This window comes from Erythranthe guttata, chromosome 1 (assembly GCF_056151865.1).
Source record: "Erythranthe guttata isolate IM_541 chromosome 1, IM_541, whole genome shotgun sequence".
NCBI classification, from domain to species: domain Eukaryota; kingdom Viridiplantae; phylum Streptophyta; class Magnoliopsida; order Lamiales; family Phrymaceae; genus Erythranthe; species Erythranthe guttata.
In genome coordinates this window covers 1,021,139-1,038,119 of record NC_142533.1, presented here as the reverse complement: position 1 = coordinate 1,038,119, position 16,981 = coordinate 1,021,139, and the positions used below count along the sequence as shown (strand labels likewise).

Below are 16,981 nucleotides of genomic sequence, written 5' to 3'. Positions count from 1 at the left end.
ATTTATTATCGATTTTCTTAATATTTATGGCGTTACAATCCAAGAGGACCAATATTTTAACACGTAGAGAGCAGTATTTATTACGTATCAGCTGTGCACCTTGTTTTAGCACAGAGATAATAATATTACATGTACCAGCTGCGCACCTTGTTTTAGCACGGAGATAGTAATATTACCATGTACCAGCTGCACCTTGGTTTATCACGAATAGAGTAGTATTTGTTAATTTCGTCAGATGTGTGATTATGTGTAAATCGAAAGTGAACAAAATGTCCGTTACACTTTTAACAAGGGATAGCATGTAGTGGACTCTAATACACAAGGGTAATTAGGGGAGTTGGACGTTACACAGAGTGGATTTCACCGTAGATCTGATTAAATAACACCCACTAAACACACATACACGCTCAATGTGTCATTATATTGATATGCGGTTGAAATCCAGCAAATATAAATAATGAGTGTAACATCTAATTACCCGAGTACATTTCAAGGTAAGACTATGGAATGCTTTACATGCCATGTTTAATAACTTGCCATGCAAATTGCAATTAATGGGGTAATTACTTTGTTTTGCTAAATGCAATAAAACAGCCAAAAAACCCTAACTACATTTTATCCCAAACCTAACCACATTTAATTTATTTTTATTTTTTTAATTTTGGCAAGTTAAATTATGTTACCCCTAATGTAATATCTTATGGTTTTAGGGTTGTCCCTACCTTTACCTTCCTCCTTTATTACCACACGATTTAGGGCTCTCTTTCCTTTTCCTTCTCTCTTCATTTCTCCAAAAATTTCCCCCACTCTCGATTCTTCACCGGTGTGCGCCACGCACCAATCAGATCCCACATTGGTGCGCGTGGACCATCTTTTGACAAGACAGCGACCGTTCAACTACCCTCCAAAGTGCAGCGCGTGCGATGCACGTCCGTACTGCCGTCTGACTAGGGTTTCGCGGAAACGCATTGTGGGTGGTGATAAGCATCGCAACCAAAGCGCCTCGCTGGCGAGATCTCATTGGGCCCTGCTCTCTCTCTCTCTCTTACATTACATACACATGCCATGTATACATACACACACATAAAAAATACTACAAAGTACCCATATGGGTCGACAATAAACATCATTATTATATAAAAAAAATACACAGAAATCACACACACACACTGTCTCTCTCTCTCTCTCTCTCTCTTCTTGATTTTTTTTTCGTGTTTCTCTCTCTAAAACATTTCTCCTTCCTTCAGGAAACTAAATTTCCAGACCTAGAAAATCTAGGGTTCTCATTCGTTTTGCTCTCGAATTTGTTCTATTTTCTCTCAGATCATCTCAAGATATACATAGAGATGGGTTTTATTTGCTGGTTCATCTTGTAATCAAATGAATACTGTTCTTCACTGAGCTGTGGAGGAAAAAAATTCAGCTGGGTCGACTCGGTGAGCTTCTGATCCGATTCCTCGATTCAAGTAAAGGTTTGTTTTTTTTTTTCTCTTACTTGTTTTTTTTTTTTTTTTACTGTTTACTGTTGTCTTTATTTGATGTTGCAAGATTTACTTTTTTATTTTATTTTTAATCTTAGGGTGAATCTGTACTAGGTTTGTAGCTGACTTTCAGCTCAATTTCTTTTTTCTTTTTTTTCATCGGAAGTGGGTTTCTTGAATTTATTTTAATTGTTGTATTTATTTGCTGGCATGTAATTTCTTTTCACGTTCTTATCATTTTATGGTGTTTTTTTTTGCTTATTATTTATTTACTGTTTTTAGCTTAGCTGGTGACGTTTAAAATAACCGAAACCTTTTCTTGAATTCAATAAACCCTAATTTTAATTGGGAATCAAAAGTAACATCTTTATTTCTCCACTTGTGATTGAACGAGAGATGGGTTTCGAGTTAATTTCTAAGTTGTCAATACCCTAAAATTTAATTTTGAAATTCTGGATTGCATCTTCCTCATAAAGAAAACCCTAAAAATTTAATTTATTTTTTTGCTGTGCTTTTAGTGACTCATTTTGCTTTTTGTTTGGTGGGTTTTGCTATTCTTGAAGTTTATCGTATGTGGGAACCTGTAAATCTTTGATTGGTCGAAGTTTCGTCTTTATTGTTACTGTTAGCTAGGGTTTATCATATGTTCTACATGGCACATTTTAATGTCAGTTTTCCTAACCGTATGTTACTCGTTCCTTCGTTTCTTTCTAATCATATTAATATTTGCCAGGTACACTAAATAAAGTTAGCTTTGAGCTTTGATCGCCTCTCGGGTATAAAACACAGACATTTTAAATCATGATTTTATGCACTAAGTATGTGAATGTAAATGTGAATTAACTTTTTTTTCACCCACTGGTTGTAGGGTTTCGCTATCGGAAATGGACAATAGAACGGTGTCGAGAGAAGAAAGTCATCAGAAAGGTGATTCTGCGGTATCTGCATCAAAATCTTTAGGATCGCTTGTTCGAATTAATTCAATAGCTATAGACATCACTAGTGCTGTGGAAGATATCGAGTCACCAATACACGAGCACTTTTCAATACGGTAAGTGTTTCTTTGATCGAGTTAAACTTCTTTTATCGATTTTCAAAACAATGAAAAAAAAAAAAGCAAACTTTTTTTATTATTTCGGCAAGTAAGTTTCTTTTGACTGGCATTATATAAGCTTATGATCAATCGACTATTTTAAAATTGGATATATCTCTTTCTGCTTCGTGCCTATGTTTCGTGTGTGTGGGAAAATGTGTTCCATCACAAGTGCTATACGTGATACGGATAAGTATAAATTGCATGACAGGAAAAACGATTTTTAGTAGTTGTTTTCATTGATATAATAATATCTTGATCCTGTGGTTTAAACCGAGGATACGAAGATAGTATATATGTGAAACTGACGGTGACACAGTTTGCATGCATGGCAGTAATCTTAGATATCTATAATTATCAATAAGAATTGTTTTTCTGTGTAACCTACAGTACCTAACCTCGTTGAGTTTCAAAGAAAATATTTGTGAATGTCCGGTTTATAATTATGTGGTCGTGCAGTGGTTTTGTTGCTGGGATGAGGAAAAAGAATAGGATGACATGTTTGCCCTTTGCATCACAAGGCAATGATGATGAGCTGGCGGATAATCTGCCTCCGTTAGTTGTTCCTAGATTTCAATGGTGGCAGTGTTCAAACTGCGTTCCAGACATTAATACGAAGAGGAGTACAGACGACACAGTACTAGTACTCGCAGACAGAAGTGATGCCGGTACAAGTTCTTGTCCGATTATCGTTGCAGAAAAAAAGGACTTGTTCTTAGGCGTCAAGGAGAATATAGGTAAATGCTGAATTCTGGTATATATATATATATATATATATATATTCTGTGATCAAGAATCATTCTTGATGATTCTTTTGTGTATTTGCCAAATTTCTTTGTGGATGATGAAGACAACTGTCCAAGTAAAACTATCAAGTATTCTAATTCATGTAAGTGTTTATTTATTTTCTTTTTTTACTTTTTTTTTTTTTTTTTTACGGATAAAAATCTTGGTACCACAGATGTAATTTCTCTGTTAGTATAATTTGCTGCTCTAGATTTTCCCCATGTTTAATATACGTAACATCCGAAATATCCGTGCAGGCAGCAAAGACAAAGCAGTAAATCCACGTGATAATGTTGCAGGTAATTTGATAAATAACTATGTTTTTGAAACTGCTGAGATTATAATATTATAGCAACTGATGCTTCTGATATATTGTATTGTCACAGTGCGTCCTTTGTGTATACTTGACGAGCAAGAAAACGCATCGTCTGGAAAAGACGGTTCTTTTAGTGCATTTCCGCATAGGAGAAAGCCGAAATTGCGTTTTCTGGCTGATATAATGGTGGAGAAGGGGAATAATTCAACTAGTGATCATGTTAGAACAATATCTGTTGATCAGAAGAAAGCAGTTTCCGATTCTGCGGAAGTTTCTAGAAGTCCTCAAAGTAAAAGAAAGATGGTTCTCGAAGAAGAAGAAGAAGACGAAAGAGGAGCCTCTGCTAAAAAAAACAGAACCCTTGTACTGCACGCAGACAGAAAATGCAGGAGGGTTCGAAATTCCGAGTCCGAATCGGAAAAAGACGCACCTGCGAGATTGGATTCGAAACTTGGTGCAAGGGTTGAGAAAATCAAGAAGAAAAGAAATAAAGGTCTTGATATTAGTAAAAAGGCGACGAGGCCTCACACCTTAAACACTGAAGATAGGACAGGTGTCTCTGTTTCGACAATGGGAGAATTAAAGACGAACGAAGCTGAAGATAATCTTGTACCTTTATTAATGGGGACGAGCATTAATAAAGAATCGAGCATTTTAGGAGATTGCAGCACCAGAGGGAAAGTGGGGTTGGACCTTTCTCTCAACAGCTTTATGGATGCTGACATCATCAATTCCAAGAATCGAGCATCTTTCGTGCAGTTTAGGGGCATTCCTGATCTCAATGAGGAGTTTCCTCAGAGGACTAATTATTCTGACAAGAGGAATTTTCCTCTGCATAATAAAACTTCTTCGGTACGTAAAATTCCCTCCATTTATTTTTTATTTTTTTTCTTTCTATTTTGATTCTGTTAATCGTTGCTATTTTCTGTTATTTTTTACAGGATGCATTTGCTTCGTACAGTAAAGAGTCAACTAGAGACGGCAAAGGGCATTTCGGAGTTTACGAGCCACAAAAGAAAGATAATTCCATGGAAATCGGAACTTCAGATGATATTCCAATGGAAATAGTTGAGCTATTGGCCAGAAACCAACACGAAAGGGCACTCGGAAACACAAGGCGAGGGTATTCCGGTCTTTACATGGATCAACGCCCTGGCATGATTAATTTCCCTCTGGCGGGCAGAAACGGTTCAACGCTAGGAAATGGAAATGTGGGAGTGAGACAAAACATTAATCCCTTAATTAATTTAGCGCAGTTTAACAATAACTACTCTCAAATCGAAATCGGCAAACCAGAGGAGAGACAATTCGGATTCTTCAGTACAACTACATCGAGACAACAACAGATTAAGAAACATTATCCAGCATCAGGTTCCATCTTGATCGGGCAGAGACCTAGTACAGGGGGGGCGGAACTATTTTGGCCCCCTACAAGAGAGAATGTGCCGTTTCATCTTAGCACAAATAGGATGGGTGTTGTCGGTCCGTATTCAGACCAATGCTACAAAGGAAAGAGTACTGTAATAAGCGATCATCATACGAAGGTTGTCAAGGGAAAAAAAGCAGCATTCGAAGAGGGGAGAGTGGGGTCCATGTCGTCAGCAGCTTCCGGAAGGTCTTTGGACCATTACTCGAACGATACGATTCCAGCAATGCAGCTGCTGTCTTTGATGGATCAGAGAATTGTATCGGGCTCTTCTTTTGAAGTGGGCCCAAAAAGATTTCTTGATAGCCCGTTTTCTTCTTCCAATCAAAACCGACAGATAAACGGGAAGGAGAACCATAACTTGAAAGACTTGTCTTCTGGATTTCGTTATGGTGGTGCTTATTGTGCCGGCGAAAGCTCAAAGAAAGATTCTTCTTATGTGCTAGGTAAGTTTCACCCTCGATTCTTGAAAAGGCTGATATTTGTCAAACTATTGCATATATTTTGAAAAAGAATGCTTTTTTTTTTTGTAAGGTCAAAGATTAGACGGGCTTGTGATTCGGCCGGAGAGAAGTAATTCACAGTTAGGTCCTTGCACTCTTAATCGGAACCCTGCTGACTTCAGCATTCCCGATGCGGGAAATGAATTCACTCTAACTGCGAAGGATTTGAAGTTTAGAAAGAGATCAAATGCTTCGAAGGAAAAAATGCGTTCGTTGAATTTGGCGAACAGAGGAAGAATGAGAAAGGATGTTTCGGGAAAAGAGTTTTCGAGAAAATGAATAATTGTTCGGGTTTATGCTCTTCGAGCTCTTAATTTAGATTCTCACAATCTAGAGACAATTTTTTTTTTAAATATAAATTGTTGTATCGGAATTTATTTAAAATGTATTAAGCTGCTGGTTTCGTCTCCGGATTTCTCAATATTTATGTACAAACTCCGATTACGACTCCAACTTGCACATCCCTCGAGTCGATGCAAGAATGGAATAATCTTGAAATTAGTAGCTTCAAATTAGTTATGTCTTAAATATATAAATATATGTATGTATATATATAGCAAAATATATATATGACATATCTGTGTTTGTAATCTTGAAAAATGCACACCTATATTGCACAGAAAATGTACATGTATGCAATACTTGTGCAGATACAAACTGTACATTTATTGCACTCCTTTTGTACTGAAAAGTTATTTTCCTTGAAAGTCGCACTTTATTCAGGTTGATAAGACGTGAGACTAGCAGTAGCAACTTTATGTGAATAAGAAAATAATGAATTAATTGAGATTAATTATATTAGGGCTGACGTATGAGACTGAGACCTCATACTTAATGTAATGTTCACACAAACACACACAAACACACACACACATATATATGCATGAATAAATTAATTAATTAAAGACTTAGGCAAAATACGGAGCGTGGCTTGTTCTTCTTTAAAATGAAATTGCAGTAATTATCAAAAAAAAAAATGAAATTGCAGTAAATTGGTGTACAGTAAATTACTAAATTGACCCTTTATTACAATACGAGGTCCCACATTGCCATTTTCTGACACAGTTGATCTGTCAAGGAGGACCCAATTGACAGTTTTCAAAGCAAATTAAATAAAATTAACAAATATCTATATTCATTGATTAATTGATAGATTCCCACGAAAGGGTTTCGCTTAATATGTTGATTTATTTATTGAGAATATCTGCAGGTGTTCGATTATTCTCCATAATTTGACGTTTAATTGATCCATTAATTAATTGGGTCAAAAACTTCCCATATAAGTTTGAATATGTAAGGCACAAACATTCTTTCGCATGTTTAATACAACACTTTTTGTGGTAACCAAATATCTTCTGAAAGAACAATCTTGATCATTGAATTGTAACCATAGAACCCCAATAAATTTGAACACATTGTGTTGAAAAAGTGTGTGTGTGTGTGTGTGTGTGAGAGAGAGAGAGAGAGATCAGTGACTAGTAATTTTATAAACAACCTGGGACCCTCTGTTCATGGAGTTATATATAGTCCATCCCTACATCCTCATGTGATTTGTTGTCATATATTCTGCAGAAAAACACACACACACACACACACACACACACACACTAACACACCTTTTCTCTTTCCGTCTGCTCCCCCAACTCTCACCTATTGTTTTTTGTAGTTCCAAGATTCAAATTTTATTTTTCTGTGTGTGTGTGTGTGTGTGTGTTTATAGACAGACATTCTTCCTCTGTTTTACAGTTAAGCTGCCGAGTTCCGACTGTGGTGCTTGTGTCTGAATTTCTTTCCCCTTTGGAGATTGGTTCGAAAGAAATATTGAAGACCCATTTCTTGGGGGATGAAGACGAGGTAATTGATTTCATTTTCAAGAGCTATTTCAGTTATTTGAGCTTCAAATCTTGTTCTTTATTGCATAAAATGGAATCTTTGCTCGTGTTCTCTGTGGGAGTTCTTTTTGGGGGTTATATTCGTCTTCTTGTATTGATAAAGTTTGCATTTTTCGATGAATTGTTGAGATTTGCAGTTGTAAAAATTCAATCTTTTTAATGATATGCTTAGAAAAATTTAATCTTTTAATGATATGCTTAGAAAAATTAATTTTTGATTTGGGGTTTTGAATGTTCATTCTCAGGGAACTTCTGAGGCGAAAAGTGAGCAACTTCCGATATATTGAGTGTTTTTAAAGTAGGATTAAAGATTCGGATTTTTTTCGAAATTGAAAGAATTATGAATGATTCTTGAAATAACTGTCACTTGGCCAAGATTATATCATATACTAGTTGTGAGGCATTGATCATGGCATCAATTAGAAGAACATTGTCTCCCGTTCCTCGACCCGGAGCTTTAATGAATGGCGGCGAAGCTTACCAGGTGGCATCTCCCTTGTCCAAATCTTCGTCAAACGCGCCAAATTGCCCACCAAATTCCGGTCCATTTTCGTCTTTGTTTGATTCCTTGGACTATGCAGTGTACAAATCCCAGAATTTTATTCTCAGTATATTCTCGCAACGATCTTCTAGGCCCTTCGACAGATCAAAGTTAAAGGGAAAAATTTGGTGGAAAGCATTTCTGCATTTCTTAACGTGCTTCATTGTCGGTATTTTTATTGGACTCACCCCATTTTTTCCATTGGATTTATCCACAAATGTCGTCTCTAAAAACAAAGTATTCAACGAGCTTTACAGTTCAAGAAAGGAGATGTCAATAGTTGGCAGAATTTCTTCGAACGAGAATTCTACATCACAGAAAGTGAGTGTTGAATTCAGTGAAGGAACTTTAGATAATTCGTCAAACCGGGATTCTGAAATGATTTCCGATAAGCTTCTAATAATTGTGACTCCATCCCACGCTAGGCCAATTCAGGCCTACTATTTGAACCGTTTGGCACACACGTTGAAACGGGTCCCACATCCTGTACTGTGGATCGTTGTGGAGATGAATTACCAGTCGGTAGAAACAGCTGAATTATTGAGGAATACTGGTCTTATGTACCGACATTTAGTATGCAGTAGAACAAACTCTACTGAGATAACCGATAATAGTGCGAGTTTGAGGAATGTGGCTCTTTCACACATTGAGGCGCACCGTCTTGATGGAATTGTTTATTTTGCGGACGACGATAATATATATTCGACTGGTGTGTTTGAACAAATGAGGAAAATCAGGTAACTTTCTTGAACACTAATTCACTTCGAATTGTACGTTGAATTGTGGTGACTTATTTGAGAAAGACGTTTATTTTTTTGTTTAAATGCAGTCGAATTGGGATATGGGTAGTGGCGAAGTTGGTTGAAAACGAAGGTGATGTCTTTTTTGACGGTCCGATTTGTAATAGCTCTAAAGTGATTGGGTGGCATGTGGCTGACGTGGCGAAAAGATCTAGAAGATTCCATGCTGAGATGTCGGGTTTTGCTTTTAACAGTACTATTATATGGGATCCGAAGAGATGGCACCGGCCTACAATCGAGCCTATTAGGCAGATTGAGACTGTGAAAGAAGTTGTACAAGTGAGTTTCTTTATTTTATTTATTTATTATCTTTTTTCTGATTGCTGATATATATCTATTATGTTTCAGGCGAGCACATTTATCGAGCAAATTGTGGAGGACGAAAGTCAAATGGAATGTTTTCCGACGAGTTCTTCAAGAATCATGGTTTGGCATCGTAATAATAAGTAGTTGCATGCAATGTACTTTAAAATGTTTTTGTTTAATTTTTTTCATTTAATTTGTGGATATTGAGAAAGCTCGGGAAAAATACGCAATGATGAAAAGTGAAGGAAAAAAAAAAACTCGTCGAATATCATCATATATGGAGAGAATGAGTGCAACTTACTTCATTCTTTTCCTATTTTCTTCCTAAAAAAAGAACATAATTCATTCTCTCTCTCTCTTGCTCTCGTTGTTTCTCTCTCTAGCTAGTTGTTCGATATGGTGCCGAATATCGATCTGATGGTTCTTGCACTAATTCATGGTTCGTTCATATCTTGCGTGCTTCTTGTTGTTACTCTAGTTATCTTGATATGTCTTCTTCTTGCAACCTTTTTCTTGCTGCTACTGATTGTGTTTGTCGATTTCTACGAAACGTTGTCGTTTATCTCGTTCTATTTCGCTACTGCGAAATCGAGCATGGAGTTGGTATTTGTGGTAATTCTGTTAAGTTTGATGGCATTAGCTTTGAAGCTATTTGCTGCTGGTGAAGGTTTTGCTGTCAAATTGAAAGTGAAATTGCAGCAGCAGCAACTCATGAGAGGCAAAATATAATGCACTATTATATTATGGAATTTGTATATAGTTAACATGCTAATCATGTTTTTAATATTTAATTATTCATTTTATTGAAAATCATTGAACATATTTATTAATAATATTTAGTTGTATACAAATGGCATTAGTTGACTAAAGCACAACTTTCAATGACATACACATGGAATTTTAACTAGTTTATTGCCTTTACCTTTGACAATGAGACATTTTTTTTAAATTTTATTTTGGAATCCAAAAGTTATAATAAATAATGGGTAAATTACGACCAAGCCCTTGAGGTAATGTCAAATTACGAAAAAACTCTCTCATGTTTGGGTAATTACAACCACCTCAACTATAAAATTTTTTACACGTCCATCCTTATTCCTTATGGTGTTAAATTCAACAGATTCTTCTACATACCGTGGAATATAATGTTCTCTAGTTTTGTACAAAAATGCAGTTTCTTATGCACCACAATATTATACAAGGCAAGACACACATTTTATAATCATCTTGTTTAAAATGTGGAAAAAACGGGTATAAACTGGAGAATATTTCACATAATCTAGAAAATTCCACTAAATTTGACTTTTAAGTCGACATGTAAGAAAATTCATAGTTAAGGGTGTTGTTGTAATTACCAAAACATTAGGGGTTTTGGCCGTAATTTACCCATAAATAATTGAAATTGCTATCAATTATTAAATGCCACATGTTTATTCGTTGAATAATGTAAATTTAATAATTTATAAATATCATATAATAATTTATAAATATCCTATGATTTGAACATATTTACAATCATTTATTTGGCAAGAATTATTATAAATCAAATGTAGGGACAAAATTAGTGCTCATATACACGTTTTCATTTTGACACGTAAGCTACCTTGCACCACCTCTCTCTCTCTCTCCGCCCACACATCACACACACACACAGTCCTGCTTCAGGACTTCATCAATGGAGAATATCTGCACAATCGCCAACAACCCATGTTTTAATCCATGTTCATTCCCTCTCAAACCCGCCGCAAGACCTCCATTTTCGCCGCCGGAGCTGCTGCGGCCCAGGAAGAAATCCCACCGCCCGTTTGCCGTAAAATCCGTTTTGAAATACGACCCGTTAGATTCTATTGCTAATGATCCTGGAACCCATGTTCTTAATGCGGATCCCGTCTATGAACCCACCCCTCGTAATCGCCCTCTTCGAACCCCTCACAGCGGGTAAATTCAAAATTCCTAATTTTTTTTTATTATTTTGTTGCGTCGCTCAAATTCAGTGTTTTCTAATTTCCACAATTACGTATATTTGATGCTTTTAATTATCGACGTGTATGATTACAAGTTTATGACTAGAATAGCAATTTTTGGAAGGATCAAATTATTGGAATTTGGTACTGCAATTTTGATAATAGTTTTTTGAATTAGGTTTTGATTTTCCTTGCGCATGATTGTGGATTCTTTGATCAGGTACCATTTCGACGGAACCAGTCGTAAATTTTTCGAGGGATGGTATTTCAAAGTCTCGATTCCAGAATGCAGGCAGAGTTTCTGCTTTATGTATTCTATTGAGAGCCCATCATTCCCCAAGAAATTAACCGCACTGGAAACCGCACAGTACGGCCCTCGATTTACCGGCGTTGGAGCTCAAATTCTAGGCGCAGACGATAAGTATATTTGTCAGTACACCGAAGAATCACGCAACTTTTGGGCAAGTATGTTATGTAACCTATTTGTAAATTTGCTCTTTGCTCGTAAAATTTGGAAGAATAATGAAACTGTTTTAAGTCGAATCGTGTGTCGAATTGTTGCGATAGCGCTGAATCTTTACATCATCTAATATGTGGTAGACAGGGATGAACTGATGCTTGGTAATACTTTTGTGGGGAAAACGAATACGAAGCCTCCAAAGAAAGAGATCCCTCCACAGGTTAGCTTTTATCCGGTCGTATTTGCTTTAAACAAAATATTTTCGATGCTTCTTAGAACTCTAAATGACGTGCATGGGAAGAAAGAAGGGTGTTCTTTCATAATAAGCATCTTAGGGAGGAAACCGTTCATTTTTTTTTTTTTTGCGGATTTAAGAATCTTTTTAGCTCTTACGATCGAATTGAAACACTGTTGTTCGTTTATGACTGTATCAAATTGTATGTTCAGGAGTTTAATCAAAGAGTTACGGAGGGTTTCCAAGTTACCCCGCTTTGGCACCAAGGCTCTATTCGTGATGACGGAAGGTAAACCTTCTTCCAAGATGTTTTGATTTCTCGATGCATTACTTCGACTTTTCTAAGTTATTTGTTAGGTTGTATTTCCCTTTAATGACGACTGAGGAAACTTGAATATTTTTCAACTTAGGAACGATGGGTAGTAGTGTTACTCTGTAATTGCTCGCTGTTACATATATAGTGAGAACTTTTTCGACATGCCACAATATTAGTATGTATTATCTGCGTTCCTGTTAATGCAATTGGGACTTCATTTAACTGTTTGTATATACCGCTCATTTTGACATGATTTAGCTTGACAGGACAAATTATGCGGAGACTGTAAAGACTGCACGGTGGGCATACAGCACGCGCCCCGTTTATGGATGGGGAGATGTCGGGTCAAAGCAAAAGTCAACTGCCGGATGGCTTGCTGCTTTCCCTGTCTTTGAACCTCATTGGCAAGTATGTATGGCTGGCGGACTTTCAACTGGTATTCTCTTTTTTCCATTTTGCACTTTTTCCTTTTCTTTTTCAACATGTATATGTGCAAGCTTATTTTATTTATTTTATTTTTTTTCTCGTGTAGGTTGGATTGAGTGGGATGATAAACGCTACGAGTTTAAAGATGCTCCATCGTATTGTGAGAAGAACTGGGGTGGTGCCTTCCCTAGAAAGTGGTTCTGGGTACGTAGTTATCCGTACATTCAGTTTTATTTATTTATTGTGTGATATATCTTCATCTATGCTTAATGCTCGGTCGGTATTTACAGGTGCAATGCAACGTGTTTGAAGGAGCTGATGGAGAAGTTGCTCTAACTTCTGGTGGTGGATTAAGACAGATCCCTGGTCTGACTGAGACTTTTGAAAATGCTGCAATGGTAGTTATCTACAATCTTGATCATATTCCCGTTTTTTAAACCTCGATTACGATAAGTAGTAGTAATTAAGTTATTCCTAAAAACTATCGTTACACCATCTTATTACGCAGATTGGAGTTCACTACGGTGGTATTTTCTACGAGTTCGCACCATGGAATGGAGTGGTTAACTGGGAAGTTGCTCAATGGGGCCATTGGTTCATTACTGCCGAAAACGAAACACACACGGTATAATCACACGCATTACAAGATTCTTTTTTTTTTCTTTTTATTCCAAAACTTGGGATTGCTTTTTAATATAATTTTTTTGATACGATTAGGTGGAATTGGAAGCAAAAACAAAAGATCCTGGTACAACATTACGCGCTCCAACATCAGAAGCAGGCCTTGCTCCGGCATGCAAAGACACTTGTTTTGCCGACTTAAGACTCCGAATATGGGAAAAACAAAACAATGGAACTCAAGGGAAGGTACTTGTTTTTCACTCCTCGATAATCTTTTTTTTTTTTTTTTTTTTAAATAAGAAAAGAAAAATATAATAATTTTATTTGGTTGTTAGGTTATATTGGATGTGACGAGTAAAATGGCTGCAGTAGAAGTCGGGGGAGGACCATGGTTCAGCACATGGAAAGGCAAAACGAGCACACCCGAGATTATCAATCGTGTTGTTGGCCTTCCTATTGATGTTGAAGGACTCTTCGGTTTTGCACCTTTCTTCAAACCCCCCGGTTTGTAGTTTCATATTATTATTATCCGATACAAGATGCTTCTAGAATCTTCCATTCTCGACCCGCCCCGGAAGATCGGTTGCTTTGGACAGGTGGCACACGGGCTTTCCAAGAAAATTCATATGTATTAGTATTACAAAAGATTATATAGTATATTCTTTCTTGTGGTCATGGGGTTAACACTTGACAATGGCAGATAACGAGTGGTGCAATCAATAAGTTTGGCAAAGCATTCAATTCTTTCTTTATCTACTGCCTAACAATTCAATATAAAATAGGTAGACAACTTGTTATATTTATTTTCAATTTTATAATATTTTTCCGCATTCACGTATACGCACGTGGTAAATTCGTTCTCGTGCAATAGTCACAAATTATAACATAGGTGACAGAGCTTGACCTAAATAATGTTGCAAAAGAAATCGAACTAAGGTCGTTAGACGCAGTGATCGTTACTCCACTAATTAGGTCATTCTTGCGTGCAAGAGTTTGGCAATGGTGATAAGGATAGTATTATACAATTCAAAAAAACAAAAAAACACGTTGCGTATACGAAAAATTAGACTAGTATTCGTATGGACCGTATCAACATTCAACGTACATTTCAACTTGGATTATTCAAATCAATAATAAATACTTTTAACTATTTCTATTCTACTATATATATACTTATTTCTCATCATCTATCTCTCTCTCTCTTACACACACACACATTGCATGCAAAACTAATCAAGATGGTGGAAATTAGGAGGGTTTTGTGTTTTGTAATTATTTTGAGCATAATAATGACGTCATTAATACCAAATAATGCAAATGGTGATGTAATAAATGGAAAGACACAAAGAATGATATATAAAGCTAACAAAGAGGGCCCTTATCTTGGATTAGTGATTCCTAATCTCTTTGAAATGAACCCTCTTCTTCACCATCCTAGCTTCCAATCTACTAATCTCACCATTGATTTTGCAGGTCTTTTTTCTTTTCTATATATATATATATATATATATATCTTTTTTTTTTTTTGTAATGAACGAACGTGCAGCCAAATATAATATAATATTGTTTTGACAGGAAGAAGGTTCAGATTTGGTACCATTTATGAAGAGAAAGTGATATTGGTTATGACCGGGCTAGCCATGGTATAATTATGAATCGTCTCACATAACATGTCAACACACACACACACTTATGCACGCGTCGCGCGTGTGTATATATATATATATAAATATATATATAATTAAGGTTTTTCGGTAAATAGTTAAATGCAGGCGTGACGACGCAGCTTCTGTTAAGCTTGTTCAATATAAAAGGAGTGTTGCATTATGGAATTGCTGGAAATGCAAATCCATCTCTGAATATTGGAGATGTCACCATTCCTGAATATTGGTCTCATACAGCTCTTTGGAATTGGCAGGTACATTATTTTTTATTTTCTTTTATTGCAACCAAAAAATAAATTTAATTTTTTTTTTAATTTAATTTAATTTAATGCAATTTAAAATTAATTTGCAGAGGTATGGAGATGGGCCAGAAAATGAACTTGCCCTTGAAGGAAATGGAGACTACACAAGAGAAATTGGACACTTAAGATTTGCTAACTACACTACTAATAGTGTAGTTAGTGACAATCTCTTAAACCGTGTTTGGTATCAACCCGAAGAAATATTCGAAATCGACGGCACCCCCGAGCAGAGACAACACGCATTTTGGGTCCCCGTCGATTCTAATTACTTCGAATTATCCAAGAAACTAGAGGTAATAATCAAGAAATTGTTTATTTCATTGATTTTGTATCTTGATTTTAATATAAATAAAAATATTATTAATATTATTTTATTGAAATAATAAAATTAGGGCATGGAATTGGAGAAGTGCATTAATTCAACAACATGTTTGTCTGATACTCCAATTGTAAGAAGGGTGTCAAGAGGGACAAGTGGCAGCATATTCTTGGACAACTCTGCATACAGAAGTTTCTTGCATGATAAATTCCACGTCAGCCCTGTGGATATGGAGAGTGCTGCCGTGGCATTGATTTGCCACCAGCAAAAGGTGCCTTTCATCACTTTCCGGTCACTTTCTGACCTCGCCGGTGGCGGCTCCGCCCAGTCTAACGAGGCTGAAATCTTTGCTCCGCTGGCGGCAAACAACTCCGTCGCGGTGGTGGTGGGCTTCATTGAAATATTGGCTAGCCTTAACTCCAAAAGTTCTTCTTGAAAGTACTATGTATATATATTATATAGCTCCAAATGTAATTTTAAGCATCACACTACATATTATAATTTATTTTACTTTTCTTGAATAGAAAAAGTGCCGAAGTTACGAATCGAAGTTATTTAAAGTTTGGAAAATACGGTGGCCGTTGGATTTTGGGTCGAAACCGAATTAATCAAGAATTCAGCTTGTTAGCCCGATCTTCAAATAGCACAAAGCCCACTCGGTGAATTAAGAGCCATTTTCGATCTTTTGACTTCTCTTCCGAGTTCTAGATCTCGATTCTTTTGTGAGAGAGTGAGATCCACTTCAAAATGTGGGAAACAAGAGAGTGTGTTCAAACGAGGAATTACATCGAAAACCGTATCAAACAAAAACGGGTTATGGGCTAGCGATGAATGTTGCGTGGGACCTTATTATTAGTGCACCACTATTGAACACACTTGATTAAAAGCAAAACAAAGATTAGAAGATGCACTCCCCACTTACACTTAGATTGCCTAGAATTTAGTAAACTACAATTATCATCATAATCATCATTAATGCTGATTAATATTCCATTATTCACTAATTTATCATATCCATGGCTGCATTTATCAAATAAAGAGAAAAGTACATTCCCAAGAATGAGAGGGGTAAAAGAGGAATCAAGAATCAAGAATCAAAATCTATATAAATCTTGAAAGTAGTAAGTTGTAGCAAGTGATGGATGATGAACTGAGGAAAAAGCCCTTTTCTTTATTTGACAAGTCAATGCAGAAAACTGTAAAGTAGTAACTTGAGAGAAGTAGAATCAGAGTTAACCAGAAACATATTCCTGAAAAAAATTACTCCTTTCATCAAATGAACTGAAATAAAGCATAATGGATGGAGGGCCCTCTGTTTTATTTAATTTTTTTTCATGCTTTTAAAACAGTGTTAATGGGAGAAATACAAAAGATCCCTTGTAATAATGAACCCGCCGCTCGAGAAACGAAAAAAAAAACCATTCTTTAATCTTTTATGCACAGCAAAAAAAGGATTCAAAAGAGACACTCTTAAGTTGGAGACAAAAGTTTGTTCAAACTTTATTTTGGGAAACTTTCGTTTTTTTTTAT

At 36.2% G+C, this 16,981-nt stretch overlaps 4 protein-coding genes across 5 annotated transcripts; all 4 read left to right on the top strand.

Moving 5' to 3' along the window:
• The first annotated feature begins 1,115 nt into the window (after positions 1-1,115).
• On the top strand, positions 1,116-6,014 carry LOC105977223 (uncharacterized). 2 transcript variants are annotated; one of them, XM_088815135.1, is made up of 9 exons: positions 1,116-1,472; positions 2,215-2,257; positions 2,350-2,532; positions 3,034-3,311; positions 3,425-3,463; positions 3,618-3,659; positions 3,747-4,528; positions 4,618-5,548; positions 5,637-6,014. In XM_088815135.1, the coding sequence occupies exons 3-9, from the start codon at positions 2,366-2,368 to the stop codon at positions 5,882-5,884; spliced, it is 2,487 nt and encodes an 828-aa protein (XP_088671261.1). In that variant the 5' UTR covers positions 1,116-1,472; positions 2,215-2,257; positions 2,350-2,365; the 3' UTR covers positions 5,885-6,014. The 2 variants fall into 2 exon arrangements, with proteins under 2 accessions (XP_088671261.1, XP_088671266.1); XM_088815140.1 differs by lacking the exon at positions 3,425-3,463 and having other exon boundaries at positions 1,340-1,472.
• An 825-nt stretch (positions 6,015-6,839) lies between these two features.
• Positions 6,840-9,499, top strand: LOC105977234 (putative beta-1,4-xylosyltransferase IRX9H). Its single transcript, XM_013002534.2, has 4 exons — positions 6,840-7,459; positions 7,743-8,775; positions 8,868-9,117; positions 9,187-9,499. Exons 2-4 carry the CDS (start codon positions 7,907-7,909, stop codon positions 9,286-9,288), a joined length of 1,221 nt encoding a protein of 406 aa, XP_012857988.2. The 5' UTR covers positions 6,840-7,459; positions 7,743-7,906; the 3' UTR covers positions 9,289-9,499.
• Positions 9,500-10,641: 1,142 nt separating this feature from the next.
• Positions 10,642-13,918, top strand: VTE1 (tocopherol cyclase, chloroplast / vitamin E deficient 1 (VTE1) / sucrose export defective 1 (SXD1)). Its single transcript, XM_013002450.2, has 10 exons — positions 10,642-11,082; positions 11,329-11,573; positions 11,709-11,788; positions 12,016-12,092; positions 12,386-12,555; positions 12,652-12,749; positions 12,836-12,943; positions 13,054-13,170; positions 13,263-13,412; positions 13,502-13,918. Exons 1-10 carry the CDS (start codon positions 10,820-10,822, stop codon positions 13,676-13,678), a joined length of 1,485 nt encoding a protein of 494 aa, XP_012857904.2. The 5' UTR covers positions 10,642-10,819; the 3' UTR covers positions 13,679-13,918.
• A 440-nt stretch (positions 13,919-14,358) lies between these two features.
• LOC105977166 (Phosphorylase superfamily protein) lies at positions 14,359-15,996 on the top strand. Its single transcript, XM_013002449.2, has 5 exons — positions 14,359-14,639; positions 14,742-14,809; positions 14,929-15,084; positions 15,183-15,425; positions 15,525-15,996. The coding sequence occupies exons 1-5, from the start codon at positions 14,405-14,407 to the stop codon at positions 15,885-15,887; spliced, it is 1,065 nt and encodes a 354-aa protein (XP_012857903.2). The 5' UTR covers positions 14,359-14,404; the 3' UTR covers positions 15,888-15,996.
• Positions 15,997-16,981: the final 985 nt, after the last annotated feature.